We start from the raw sequence: 12,352 nt of genomic DNA on the forward strand, positions 1-12,352 counted from the left end.
GCCATTGCCTGCAGAGCCAGAAGCCAGAGGCTAAAGGAGAAAACATATAAAAAAGAAAATCCTGCCTACTGTCATTGGAAGCCTTCACTGAGAAAAAGAAAAAGCGGAGACATCCATGAACACCTCAAACCCACACAGGCCCAGACATGCAGCGCCAGTGACATACAGGGAGGCTGCGTGATGGGCATTGGTCACTGAGGCAGCAGCCAAGCACGTGGAAGAGGAAGGACCCTAGAGAGATGGGGACGTGGTGAAAGGAGAGGGCACTACTACATTCCAGACGGAAAGGATACCATCTGGGCAGCCCCAGGGAGGAAGACAAGGTAGTCCACTGCTTCACTCCGGGACCCCAGATACCCGGGTCCCATCAGTAGCCAATGATGCCCCCCCTTCCCAGTCAGGGACTGATTATACCATCTATAAAAAAGCAAAACAAAACAAAACAAAAAAACCTCATGGAGTGAGGTGGTGGGGGCGCAGAGGGGGAGAATGTCAAGCAGACGCCACGTGGAGCACGGAGCCTGACACAGCTCGATCTCACGACCCTGAGATCATGAGCCGAGATCAAGAGTCGAACACTTAACCAACTGAGCCACCCAGGCGCCCCCTGTCCCCATCTCATTTTAAAGCTTGGGCGTCAAGGCTGATCTAGCAAGCTGGTGAAAGGGCTACTGCTGCTAAGTTCAAATATTTCCTGCGGGGGTGGGGCCTCGGGGATGGCCACGCCCTCGGCCTGGACTTGAGCTCTTACTCCACCACTTCCTGGCCGGGAACTCAGTCTCCTCCACTAAGAGAGGGGACAGTAACTCCACAGCTCACAGGGCTGGCGGCGAGGATTACAGCAGCCCACGAGCATGAAGCCCGACTCCTGGCCCAGAGAAGGCAGGCCCCACATGCCGGCTCCCCTGTTCCCACTCCTCCCCTCTCCCCACCCTAAGGCACAAAACCCCAGCGCTGGCAGGGCCAGTCCCCATCCAAGACCCCACACTCCTCTGTCACGCCGAAGGGAGCCCCATCTGTTCTGGGACAGCAGGGTTAACAGGAGAGGTAAGGGCAGGTGACAACTCACTCCATCATTGCCCGCGGGGTTCCGGCAGGGCTGGCCCATGGCCGTGTCCCCAGCCCTGTGCTCACAGCCACCCATGCCTCTCCGCTGGCAGCTGGAGCCCCGGCAGCTGGAGCCGACACTACCATCTGGATGGGTGAGGAAGGGTAGGGCCCGAACTAAAAGTCAGCTCCCCCAAATTCCATTAAAAAGAGAAATGCTGCCTGAGTACCTCCCAGTGCCCGCAGCAGAGGGCTCCCTGCGGGCTCCTACTGCTTATCATGTCAGCCTGGGCAGAGCCCACAACTGGTGGCCCCCACCCCCTCACCCCTTCCAGTGTTCAACTCACCACTGTCTCCCCTACAAATCACATTGAGCTCAGCAGAGAGCTCCCTCTCTCACTTTCAGGGGGAAAATGAAAACCCACACAGGCCAATCTATGTAACAAACTAAAATGTAAAACAGATAACAATGTGGGGAAACCCTGAGCCCTGAGTCTGAAAGGATGGCCTCCTTGGCTTCAAAGCTCCTCAAGGACAGGATCTGTGTCTAAGTCATCTTTGTATCCTGCTGGGAGCCAGACGTCCCCACACAGAGCTTCCATCTGGGAGGGAGACAGACCCAAGAACCATAAAAGAGAAGAAGTAGAACTATGGGGAGCAAAAGGACAGAACGATTCATCCTGCCTGGAGGAGGTGACATCAGAAGTGGACCTCCACAACCACCTCTGGAAAGGGACAAATGGGGAAGCAGCACAGCAGGTGGTGCAATGAAGGAGGCGCATGGTGCACCCCGGGAACAGTGAGTGGTGGGCACGGCTGGCGCGTGGCAGGTGGGCCGAGGGGGAGCCTACAGGGGCTAAAAGGGCCAAGTCAGGAAGTAGCTTGGAATCCACAGTCTACAATGCTTTGCACATGAGCAAGTGGCCATCCCTCAGTTGCTAGAAAAATGGATAAACACATAGATGTACGCTGCAGGGCAGGGAGAGAGGATGACTTCATTCATAGCAGCAAAGAGCAGGAATGATGGACAGCCCATCGCAGGCACAGTCAGGGCCATCCCTTATTGAATCAGAAGGGAGGGAGCTCCCGGAAATGCACCCTCAGATGGGCAGAGCTTGGCTGGGGCTTATCTGTCACCCAGAGAGACTCACCTCCCAGTGGGCTCCATCCAGGACTGGGGAAAGCACGTTGACATCCAGCAGGTGCTCGGAGATCCGGCCGCGAAAACCGAAGTCCTAGGGACAGTGAAGGGGGAATTCAATGCTGCCCCTGTCACAGCATCCCCCTGGGCCTCTCCTCCACCTCCCCACCTTCCAGAAAGAGGCCTATTGCAGGGCAGGCACCATGTGAAACATTGCCACATCTACTGCTTATTCTCATCTTCAAAATAACACAGCGAGGAGTCTAGAAAGATACGTGATACGGCAGATGTAATGTTCACTACAGACTCTGGGGGTAAGGATGTATGCATTCACTCGAAAATCCTTTAGTTTTTCTGTATGTCTGAAATTTTTCATAATAAAACCATGGGGGAAAAATAAGCCCGTGAGACGGATACTCTTAAGGCCTCTCACAGACAGGGAAGCAGGTCTGCGAGCACATGTAATTCGCCCGAGGTCACACAGCTCATTAGCAATGGGGCTGGTGGGTCAGATGTGCCCTGGGCGGACTCCCAAGCCCAAGCTCTCTGCAGGACTTGTGCTGCAAGCATGTCACTTTCCAGCTGTCTTGGCCTCCTGGTGCCCAAACTGGGTGCCAGCAGGGAGGCCAAAGGGTCCAGCAGACCTGCAGGCAGCTTAGAAATGAGGCATGGTGGGCTGTTCACCGCTAGCTCTTTCCCCCTTCTCCAGGGCCCCTCTGGACAATGGGGATTGATTAGTGGTGCTCCCTAGGCAGGCTTCTCTTTGGGACAGACAGCAAGTGCCCACACCAGTGCCTGCTGTCCTCTGGCTGCCACAGGACCCTGATCCTGCCCCCTCCGAGTCCAAGACGCCTGCTGGGCTAAGTGAAGGATATGCTACCTGACAGCGTGCTAATAGGGACAGTTCTGTCATCAGCCCTGATGAATGGCAGGAGGCCCAGGCCTAGGTCTGGTCCTGCTGTCCTGTGGCTTCCTCCACCCACTCCCTCAGAGAAGAAAAACACTGACAGGCATACTTCTGCACACGGGAACTCCCGCAGGAGGGATGGAGCCCTTGCCTCCAAGAGTCCTAGAACCTGGCTCTTCTTCATGATGGTTTTTGTCAACAAAAACCTGCCCCTCCTAGATTGTGTGTTTTCTTTTTTGGTGACATTTTCCTTTCTATTTGAGTTCTACTCCACTTAACGCAGCCGCCATCTGCCTCCTAAGCCCGTGGCTCAGAGAGGGGCTAGAGCACACAGCCGCCTGACTCCTCCGCACCCCCTCCCACACCCCCACCGCTCATCCCTGACCCTCTCCCACTAATCCCTTCCCTTTGATCTGCCTCCTCCAAACAGATGGAGCATGGTTTCCAGAGGTGATGTTCTGCCAAAAAGCACCCTCAACTACTCCCCATAGATACAGACCTGGCAAATGAAGCCAGGAGACAGCAGGCTGGCTGGAAGGCCTGCGACAGAGCAAGCAACCATCCACTGCTGACATTCCAGGACAACGCCTCCTCTCTGGAAACGTAACCCAGCATCCCTCCCAGCTACAGCCTGAGGACTGGTTCTCGCCATTGCTTGGTGATCCCATAAACACACACACACACACACACACACCTCTAACCCCCTAGATTCGTGTAGTATTTCTGCTACAGGCCAGAGGCTCTAGATCACTTATCTCCCAGACCAGTCACACTGCAGAAACAAGAAAGGGTAACAAGTGCTCACAGTTACCTGACATTTATTTGCTAACGTTTTACATTCTTTACCTCACCTTCTTCTCCCAACAAACCTATGGAATTAGTAGTGTTACTCTTAGCAGATGGGCAGAGAAACCAAAGTTGAGACAAGACCCAAGTCTGAATTCTAGCATCCCCCCCACCCAAGCTGTGTGGTGCCAAGCAAATGAGCCACAGGGACGCACAGACCCCCCATCCTTCACCCCACCTCAGACTCACCAGGCCCGGGAAGGACTTGGGGTCAGACGCGGCAGAGTCCGAGAGCTGCAGCTCTTTCACGTGTTCACTGATGTCCGAATCCTGGGGAAAAGACCCCCCGAGAAGTTGCCCAGGGCATAGCACAGAGAGGGATGACCGTCCAGGGAATTCCGCTCAGGCCATGGTGCCAACACAGGGCGAAGCTCTCACCAAAATCCACCTCTTCCAGAAAACCTGAAAGAGGACCGTGGACCCTCCCCTTCCTTCTGGACATGGGCACCAGCCCCCACCTCACTGGGGCTGAACAGCCCAGTTGAGCCCACACTCTGACTCAGGTCAACAAGGATATATGCATGTAAGGAGAGCCTGGAGAAGTGGCATGGAGACAGTTAGAAGTTGGCAGTAGGGAAGGTTCATGCTGTCCTAAAAAACAGAATGAGAGTATCTTTCCCAGGAAGCAGCTTAAAGCTCCTTAAACGAACTCCCTCACCATCTACCTGGGAAACGAGGATGGAAAACTTGAAAATGCCAAAGGCACTGGGAAGTACTTGTGGGCATCTGGGTCATTGGCCCGGTCTTGCCAAAGCAAGACTCCCACGCCATCAGTGAGAGGAGCCTTCTGGTACCCTAACTGACCACTGCTGGGGTCAAGTACTCCCCATGGTCCCACCCCCTCCAAGTCCTCCCCTCTCTACAGAAACTCTACAGAAACAGACTATAGCAACGGCTGCTGTCAACAAGTAAGAGGGGGCAGGCAGGAAGAGAAAGGTACTACAGAAGAACACGAATGTCCCAGGAGGGTGCCAATGGAAAGGCAAATTTCTATCCTGAATTTCTAAGGCCAGCAGGTTTGGAGTTTCATTCAGGCTCTGGCTGCCTGCTGGGTCTGGGCAGACCTGTCACCATGAAGGGTTCTGGCCAGCTGCTGGTGACAGCCCACTGCAGGGCCTGCAAACGAAGCTAAGAGTAGGTAATGAAGATGTTGGGGACCCCGATCTGCACAGGGCTTAAGAGAGCAGCAGAGGGAGGGAGCGGCAACTCCCCAGGGCACAGGGGGACTCACCTGGCTCCGGTCTGATCTGCTCTCTTTGGGGACCAAAGTCTCCTCCTTGGGCTCCTTCTCCTCCACCACCTGGGCCTCTCCCCTCCTGGAACCCTCTTCTCCTGCATCCAATGAGTCTTCTGGTGCCTCCTTTTCAGTGGCTTGAGCAGGCTGACCGCCCCCAGGGTCCACTTCAATCCTGGACTTCCCAGGATCACTCTTCTCATCCGTTTCTTTTGCCGGGAGCCGAGCACTCGCCCCTCTTCCCTGCTGCTCTCTGCCATCAGCGCCGCTCAGACTGCCGTCTGCTCCCTGGCTGAGGAGCTTGCCGGGAGTTGGGGGCCCGGCAGCATCGGAATACAGAGAAGCGTCCTTCCTCTCCTCTGGCTGGCTTGTTCTCGGAGACTCCTAGGCGGCAGCAGACCATGTCAGACAAGGAGGCGTCAAGAATTAATAAAATGATTTCAGAGACTTGCAACAAGATGGAACTGTTATTCCTCGACTCAAACGGGCCAGCGCTCCAGTTCTGACCCTGGTGGTTATCCAACACCCCAAAAGCTATTTAAAACCCAGATTCCTTGTTCCACTCCAGATCCGCCGAATCTAAACATCCGTGGTGATTTACAGACACCCAACCAGCCTCATCCAGTGACAGGCGTGAAAACCAGTACACTGAACTCCATCACCACCTACCCGGTTCTCAAGGAAGAAATGTCTCACTCCAGTCCCAGTAGCCAAACCATAGGGCTGCAGACTCAGAAGTCAGTATTTACTTTTTAGAAAGTCAGTATGTACTTACGATGATGATGACAGAAAAATCACATAAAAGTACCAATGCCTAAAATTTGTTTTTTTCCCTTTTAAAAGGCAACAGGGAAAACAGAAGGAGAATGTCCTTCATCGGTGTGACGAGGGTGGCTCTCCCCCAAAAGCCTCCTCCGCACACGCCACCCTATCTGCTTCTGAGAAGCAGAAACCAAGACAAGATTTCCTGGGGGAAATGGCTCTGAAGGATAAAGGGGTTGGGAGGCCTTCAGAATGCAGGTCTGACCTGGGGTGCGGAAGCAGGGAGGGGGCGGCTGAAACCCGCAGCACCTCGGGCCTCTGCCTGGTTCTGAGAAAGTCTTGGCCTGCACCGCAGAGTCCCACGTCTGCCAGGGACAGTCCTGCTCTAGGGCCTGGTGTTCTCTGCGGACAAGCACGGCCTTGGCACGAGCCCGGCCAGACATCGCGGAGGTCCCCCTCAGCATGGTCTCTCACTTAGAGCCCCTGTCCGGCTGCCACACCCTGCCTCTCACCACAAACCTCACTCTGAAATGAGTGAGAGTTCAGGAAGAACCCTGAAAGCCGGCCAAAGTAACAAAAGAAAGCCCTTCCTCGAAATACGGCAAGTATTCTCTCCCAGGCTCAGAGAAGCCTTCCTCCGAGAAAACAACGCTTGGGATGCGGGTGTGAACAACTTCTGAGCAGGGACATGTGACGCTTCCAGATTCCTCAGCCTGGGGACTCACAGAAGGAGCCTGGTGACTGGAGTCAAGAGGTCCCCGCACTCCTCCATGCTGCCTGTTAAAAGATCTACTGACACGCCCACCCGCCTACTGACCAGACTCCCAGAACCTTCCAAGAATGGTCAGGAGAGGGAGGGGAGCACAGCAGTTCAGAGGTGAGCTTCAGAGACACTGAGACACACGACTTAGGTTCAAATCCTCACCCGACCCTTACAGGGACCTGAGGCCCATTATTTAACTTCTCTGTGCCTCAGTGTCTTTCTCTAAAATATGGGGACACAGGAGGACATACCTCACTGGATCTGGGGGGAAGATTCAGTGAGTTAACACTCACCAAGTGAGCTAAAGAACCAAGCCCGTGCCCAAAAGACCCTGAGCGTCCCACACATGTTCCACTAATGCTTTCCTGGGAGACACACATGGTCACTCCCTGGGTGCCTTCTGTGCGTCAAGCACTGCTCTGGGGACACCTACATGAACAAGACATAGATCTTGCCCCCAGCATGGAGGAGCGTGACATGCCCCAGGTCATGAGCCTTTGCTGCCCAAAGCAAGGGGCACTGGACACAGTGCTGATACTGTCCTCGGGCCCAGGCCTGTCCCAGGGAGAAAAGCAGAAGGTGAAAGAGAGAAGGGGAGGCTTCCCTCATGCCCTGGCACCTCAAAGACAGGGTACCCTCCAGTGCTGCCCATCCTCGCCACATCCGTAGCCTGGGGCTTAGCGAGCAATCTGCTGTGATCACAGAAAGGGGGGAGGTGAGCCCCTCCTCCTCAGGAGCAAGGGGAGGCCAGGCCTGCTCATTGCAAGCCCCGAGACAGTGGCCACCGCACGGCTGGACGGCAGCCCCCAGCCCGAGGGGCTCCACAGACCTCCCACGGGTGGGAGTCTGTCAGGGTGACTGCGGGGTGTCCGGCAGAGCCAAACCACCTTGACCACGCTCATCTCATGATGACATGAGCACAGAGGAGGGTCAGACCCCCCCGTAGCACCCACGGCCTTCAAGCTAAAGTCCACAGCACCTCACATGGCCCAGAGCCTTTCTCGCCCAGCCCTGCCGGCTTCTCAAGGGTCACGGGCAGCCACACCCCGCACGCATTCCCCTGTCCCGGCCAATGGATGAACCTTGTGCCATTGTGCTACCTGGCCATGCATGTTCTTTTATTTTTTTATTTTCCTTAAGGTTGGTTATTTCACTTTATTTAGCCAACGGTCACAGTCTGAGCCCCACCAAATTAGTCCTCCAGCCTCACTCGAGGGTCTGCCTCCAGAAGCAGCTCAGAGGGCGACCAGGAGGGCCCAGGTTCCCCAGTCAGCCTCCTCTTCCACCAACACACACCCCACAGCACAGCACAAAATCACCACCTACATTCTCAGGCACCCTCCCCAGGGGTGTGGGGGGGCCCCCAGTGCCCAAGAGCCACCTGCCAGGGCCCAGCTCCAGGCACAGACTCCCCCTTGCTCCTCAGATGCCATGCACATTCTTAACACACACACACACACACATGATCTACCCAGACAAAATCCCACTGGCCCTCACAGTACCACATCTTCCAGGAAGGCCTCCTTGATCCCCGGGACAGCAGTCCTGAGATGACCCTTCAAGGATGTTAGCTACTCTAACATCCCTGCTGACTTCCTCTCTGTGTCCCTCACCAGATCAGCTCCTGCTCACCCTCAGTGCCTAGTTTCTGGCACATAATAAGTGCTCAGCAAATATCTGTTGGCTGAGCTTTTTAAAATGAATGTCTCATGCAGATAAAGGAGCTCCCACTCTATGAAATGGGGATGAACTGTTCATTGCACAAGGTTACAAAGGGGTCAGCCTCTACCCGTCACAGTGCTCATGAAATGGAAAATGCTAAGCAAATGTTAACTGTGAATATTCAAGATGAGGGAAAAGCATGTAACCTTTCAAAAACCAGAGGACATCAGGCACAGGAAGAGACTCCCACTCTTAGGCATAAGAGAACACGGTCAGGTGACAAGAACGGTAAGCCAATCTGTGCCATTCTCAAGCTTAAAGTCTTCAAAAGAAGATTTTCCCATGATGGACTTTATTCTGTTCTGTCTACATAAACGTTAAAATATTAAACCATGGCTACTACGTAAAGGAGTTTGTGTTCTCTGAGCCCGTGTCAACTAAGTGCAACAAGTCAGCAGCTGGAGGTAGGTCCGGTGGGTCTGGATGGCAGAGGGAGACCAGAAGAGGTCGTTGAAGATGAGCCGCGATGCCAACGCACAACTGAGGGTACCGGGGGAAATACATCCGACTCCAAACCCCTCTCCCCCGATGCAGCTCAGCGCAAGCCAGGCCTGCCCAGGATGCACACTCCAGGCCCCGGTGTGCCAGCTCCGGCTTTAGTGTTGGGGGTAACAGAGGGGGAGGGGGACGCAGGGCAAGGCTGCCCCCTCGGCACCCTTAGCTCCCCAGCTCATCTGTACTCAGACTCCTTCTATCTCCTCCTGTCACAGCCGCAGGCCCCTGAGCATCTCAAGGCAAGTATCAGCTGCCTTTTTAAAAACAACCTTGTCATCTGCATGAGGAAGGCGGGGCCTGTGAGTCCCCGTAGGAGCACTGCATGAATATTTAACATACCCCCAAAAGCTATAAGAGCTCCAACAGTGCAGTGCCCTCCTTCCCAGAGCACAAAGGCAGGCTTGGTGGGGGAAGAGAGTGGAGGACGGGAGAGCAGAACCCCCAAGCTAACCATCAGTCAGGTTATTTGCCAAGTCTCCTTCCCACCCAGTTGGTCTCAATTCTTTGCGCTGCCCCCCCACCCCATGTTGTTAGCGCTTCCCAATCACACTGACATCATCCGTGATTTCTAAGCCCAGCTCCCTCCTTCTCCTTTGATCCCAGGATGGGTTCTCAATGGGAAAGACAGGACAGGCCACCAGGCCACACGCTGCCTGCTCACCCACCCGCTCCCTCCCCTCCTCTCACACCCACTCTCAGTGTCTGGTCCGTGAACCTAGCCCCTTTGGTTCTGTAATCATCAAGAAATGGGTTTACACTGAAGGCAGGAGAGAGGAGGGGAGCGGGAAGGGAGGAGGAAAAGAGAGAGAGAGGCATTCCTGCCATCCTACTGCCCTCTCATGGAATCATGAGCAAAGTGACTGTGGATAGCGCAGGGACAGCGTAGTGCGGCAGGAGCCCTCATCTAGAACTGCCCAGGATGCCCAGGAGCAGGAAGAAACGGGCCACTCAGAGGACCCAAGCTCTATAAACATGGACAAAAGCCATCTGCAAAGGGTGCGGTCCAAGCAGAGGCAGCTTTGTCTATACTGAAAGCCCCATTCACTCCTATACCAGGAAAAGCCCTCCGGGTTCCTACCTGGGGTTCAAACACAGGAACCCAACACTCCCCGTGGCAAAAAGAATGAGATCTGCTGGGATCCTAGAGACAGGGGTCAGAGGTGTGTTTAACACCTCCGACTTCAGACGTTTCCCCCATCACACTGGGTTGTCTATTTATACTAAAAAGGTCATAAAAAAAATATGTTTAAAAGCTCCCACTCCCCCAAAGTAACACAGAGTCATCAGAAGGGAAGCTTTTGGAAATCCAGGACATGTCAAAGAAGATCCCTTTTTTGCTGACATTTATAATCCATTATGAAGTAAAAATTAACAAGTTCAAAGTCAAAGTGCATCCTGTTGGATCCACAGTGGGACCTTCAACTGGTCGGCTGACAGCAAGAACCAAGCATCCATTCAACCCAGGGCCTGGAACAGCAGAGGGAAAGAAACAGCACAATACAACCTGCAGGGATTCCCTCCTTGTCCCAGAGGGGCTCACTCTCCTTCATTCTCCCAGCAAAACATACCCACCTCCTTCCTCTGCTCCAGGCACAGGCCAGTGTCGGCCATATACACATAATCTCGACTCCCAATCTGCTCAGTCTCCTGGGGAGACTTTCTCCTCTCTCCGAGAGCCACTTAAGCCCTCTTGATGCCCCATTCCCGCTCATGGTCATCCTTCTCAGCTACAAACCTGAGCTGCTGATTACACTGGCAGGATAAGGTCTTAATGGTTGATGGGAAGAAACAAAGTTGTCGTTTCAGGGAACCAAACACACAGAAGGCTTTCCATATAATGCAAAGAGACCAGGCCCCACACACAAGGAAGTTTCAAAGTGGACACAAACCAGGTTGATGATAAAGATGGGACACTGGGGAACACAGCGTCACATTTCACACAGTGTTAAAGTCACAAGCAAAAGGTATCTGATTGGGTACCGCCCAAAACGTGGACAATTTCTGGGGTCAAGATGGGGACATGCTTCCGGGAAAAAGCAGAACAATAACATGGAGACTGCCCAGGGGCTAGAGCTAGACCATCCAAGAAGGCCCAGCTACAACCCCAGTCCTGTGCGCCAGCACCCGTGACCCCCGCCTGCTGAGATGGGAACCCTGGCTGTTGACGTGAGCTGAAAACCAAGAAGTCAGAAAGAGTAAGAGCATGGTAAGAGATAATAAGAACACAGTTAAGAGATAATAAGGAAACAAACTTAAAACCACATTAGAGGCACTATTGTTTTCCTGGCCAGTTTTGGGATCATTCTAATTAAAGGCGAGTGTCTAGTTTCATTTGAAAGTACTGCAAGTGTGTATAAGAATTTTATATATTAGACTTACAAAAAATTTAATTCAGCTTGCAATCAATATTTAAAAGTATGGGGAAATCTGAGTTCCTGACATCATGATTTACTACTGGGTGTATGAACACCACAGGAATACTGAGAGAAATCCTAACTGCTAAGAACTAGTAAATCGGACATTAGAGAAAGGGCATACGATAGGGAATGTTCCTTTTCAAGCAGAAAACCACACTGGGGGTTTGTAGATTATTACAACACCATGATGAGTCGGGTTTGGTTTGTTTTCAAGAACATTCCAGTGGCAATGGGTGGACAGGCGGGGGGACGGAGATTAGAAGTGACAGGAGTACCGTGGGAAGACTCTGGAAGCTATTCCCCACCGCAGTCCACACTTCCCAGGCCCCTCGCCTTTGCTCAAGCTGTTTGTGTGCCTAAAATAACGCTTACACCCCCACGTCTGGAATTTACCTACTCTTTAAGAGCAAGGTCAAATGTCATCTCTTCCAAGCTTTTCCTAATTTCCAGGCAAGTCATATCCTCCCCACTCAGAGCTCCTCTAGGCCGGGCACCTGTGCCAGCCGGAGCTCTTCGCCCAAGCCGCCCTGCTTTACGGCTGCCTAGACAGGCATTTACTCCACAGCGAGCATTCACTAAACACCAAAGACCTGCTGTCCTTTCTCTCTCTCCAGCTGCAAACTCCATGAGGCCAGCCCAACCCCATTTTCCAACCTCTGTATCTCCACGGGGCCTAGCGCAGCGGCCAACGTTCGACAACTGCTAAGACTCTGGCTGTCACACCTCTGTTCAAAGCCACCCCTGACCCCGGTGCCTGCATACCCCAAAACAAACTCCTTTGCTGGCACTCAGGGCCTCCGTGACGCAGCCCAAGATACCTCCACAAACCATCTCCCACTCGTCTCCCACAGGCACTCTGTCTGTGCTCCAGCCAAAGGGGACAGCCTCACCCTCCCCAGTCTCACCCTGCACCCTCTGCCCCTGTCTGTGCAAGGCCCTGCATGTGGGCTTCTCTCTCCCCACTCACCCCTGCCCGCCCAGTCCTGCCCACCATCCTTCCTGGTTCACCTTACATGGC

The 12,352-nt window shown here is 53.7% G+C and overlaps 1 protein-coding gene across 13 annotated transcripts in view; it reads right to left on the reverse strand.

The window, feature by feature from the left end:
• The window catches only part of CEP164 (centrosomal protein 164), a 60,755-nt gene that overhangs the window by 21,703 nt on the left and 26,700 nt on the right, over positions 1-12,352 (reverse strand). For all 13 annotated transcript variants that reach the window (XM_013054901.2, XM_004749927.3, XM_004749922.3 and 10 more), the window contains 3 exons: positions 5,173-5,559; positions 4,131-4,211; positions 2,199-2,282 (listed from right to left, as the gene is read on the reverse strand). In XM_013054901.2, the coding sequence (XP_012910355.1) occupies positions 2,199-2,282; positions 4,131-4,211; positions 5,173-5,559 (552 nt within the window). The remainder of the gene's footprint in view (positions 1-2,198; positions 2,283-4,130; positions 4,212-5,172; positions 5,560-12,352) is intronic.

The sequence above is a fragment of the Mustela putorius genome, unplaced genomic scaffold (assembly GCF_011764305.1).
Source record: "Mustela putorius furo isolate JIRA1106 unplaced genomic scaffold, ASM1176430v1.1 tig00000460_pilon_pilon_pilon, whole genome shotgun sequence".
NCBI lineage: Eukaryota > Metazoa > Chordata > Mammalia > Carnivora > Mustelidae > Mustela > Mustela putorius.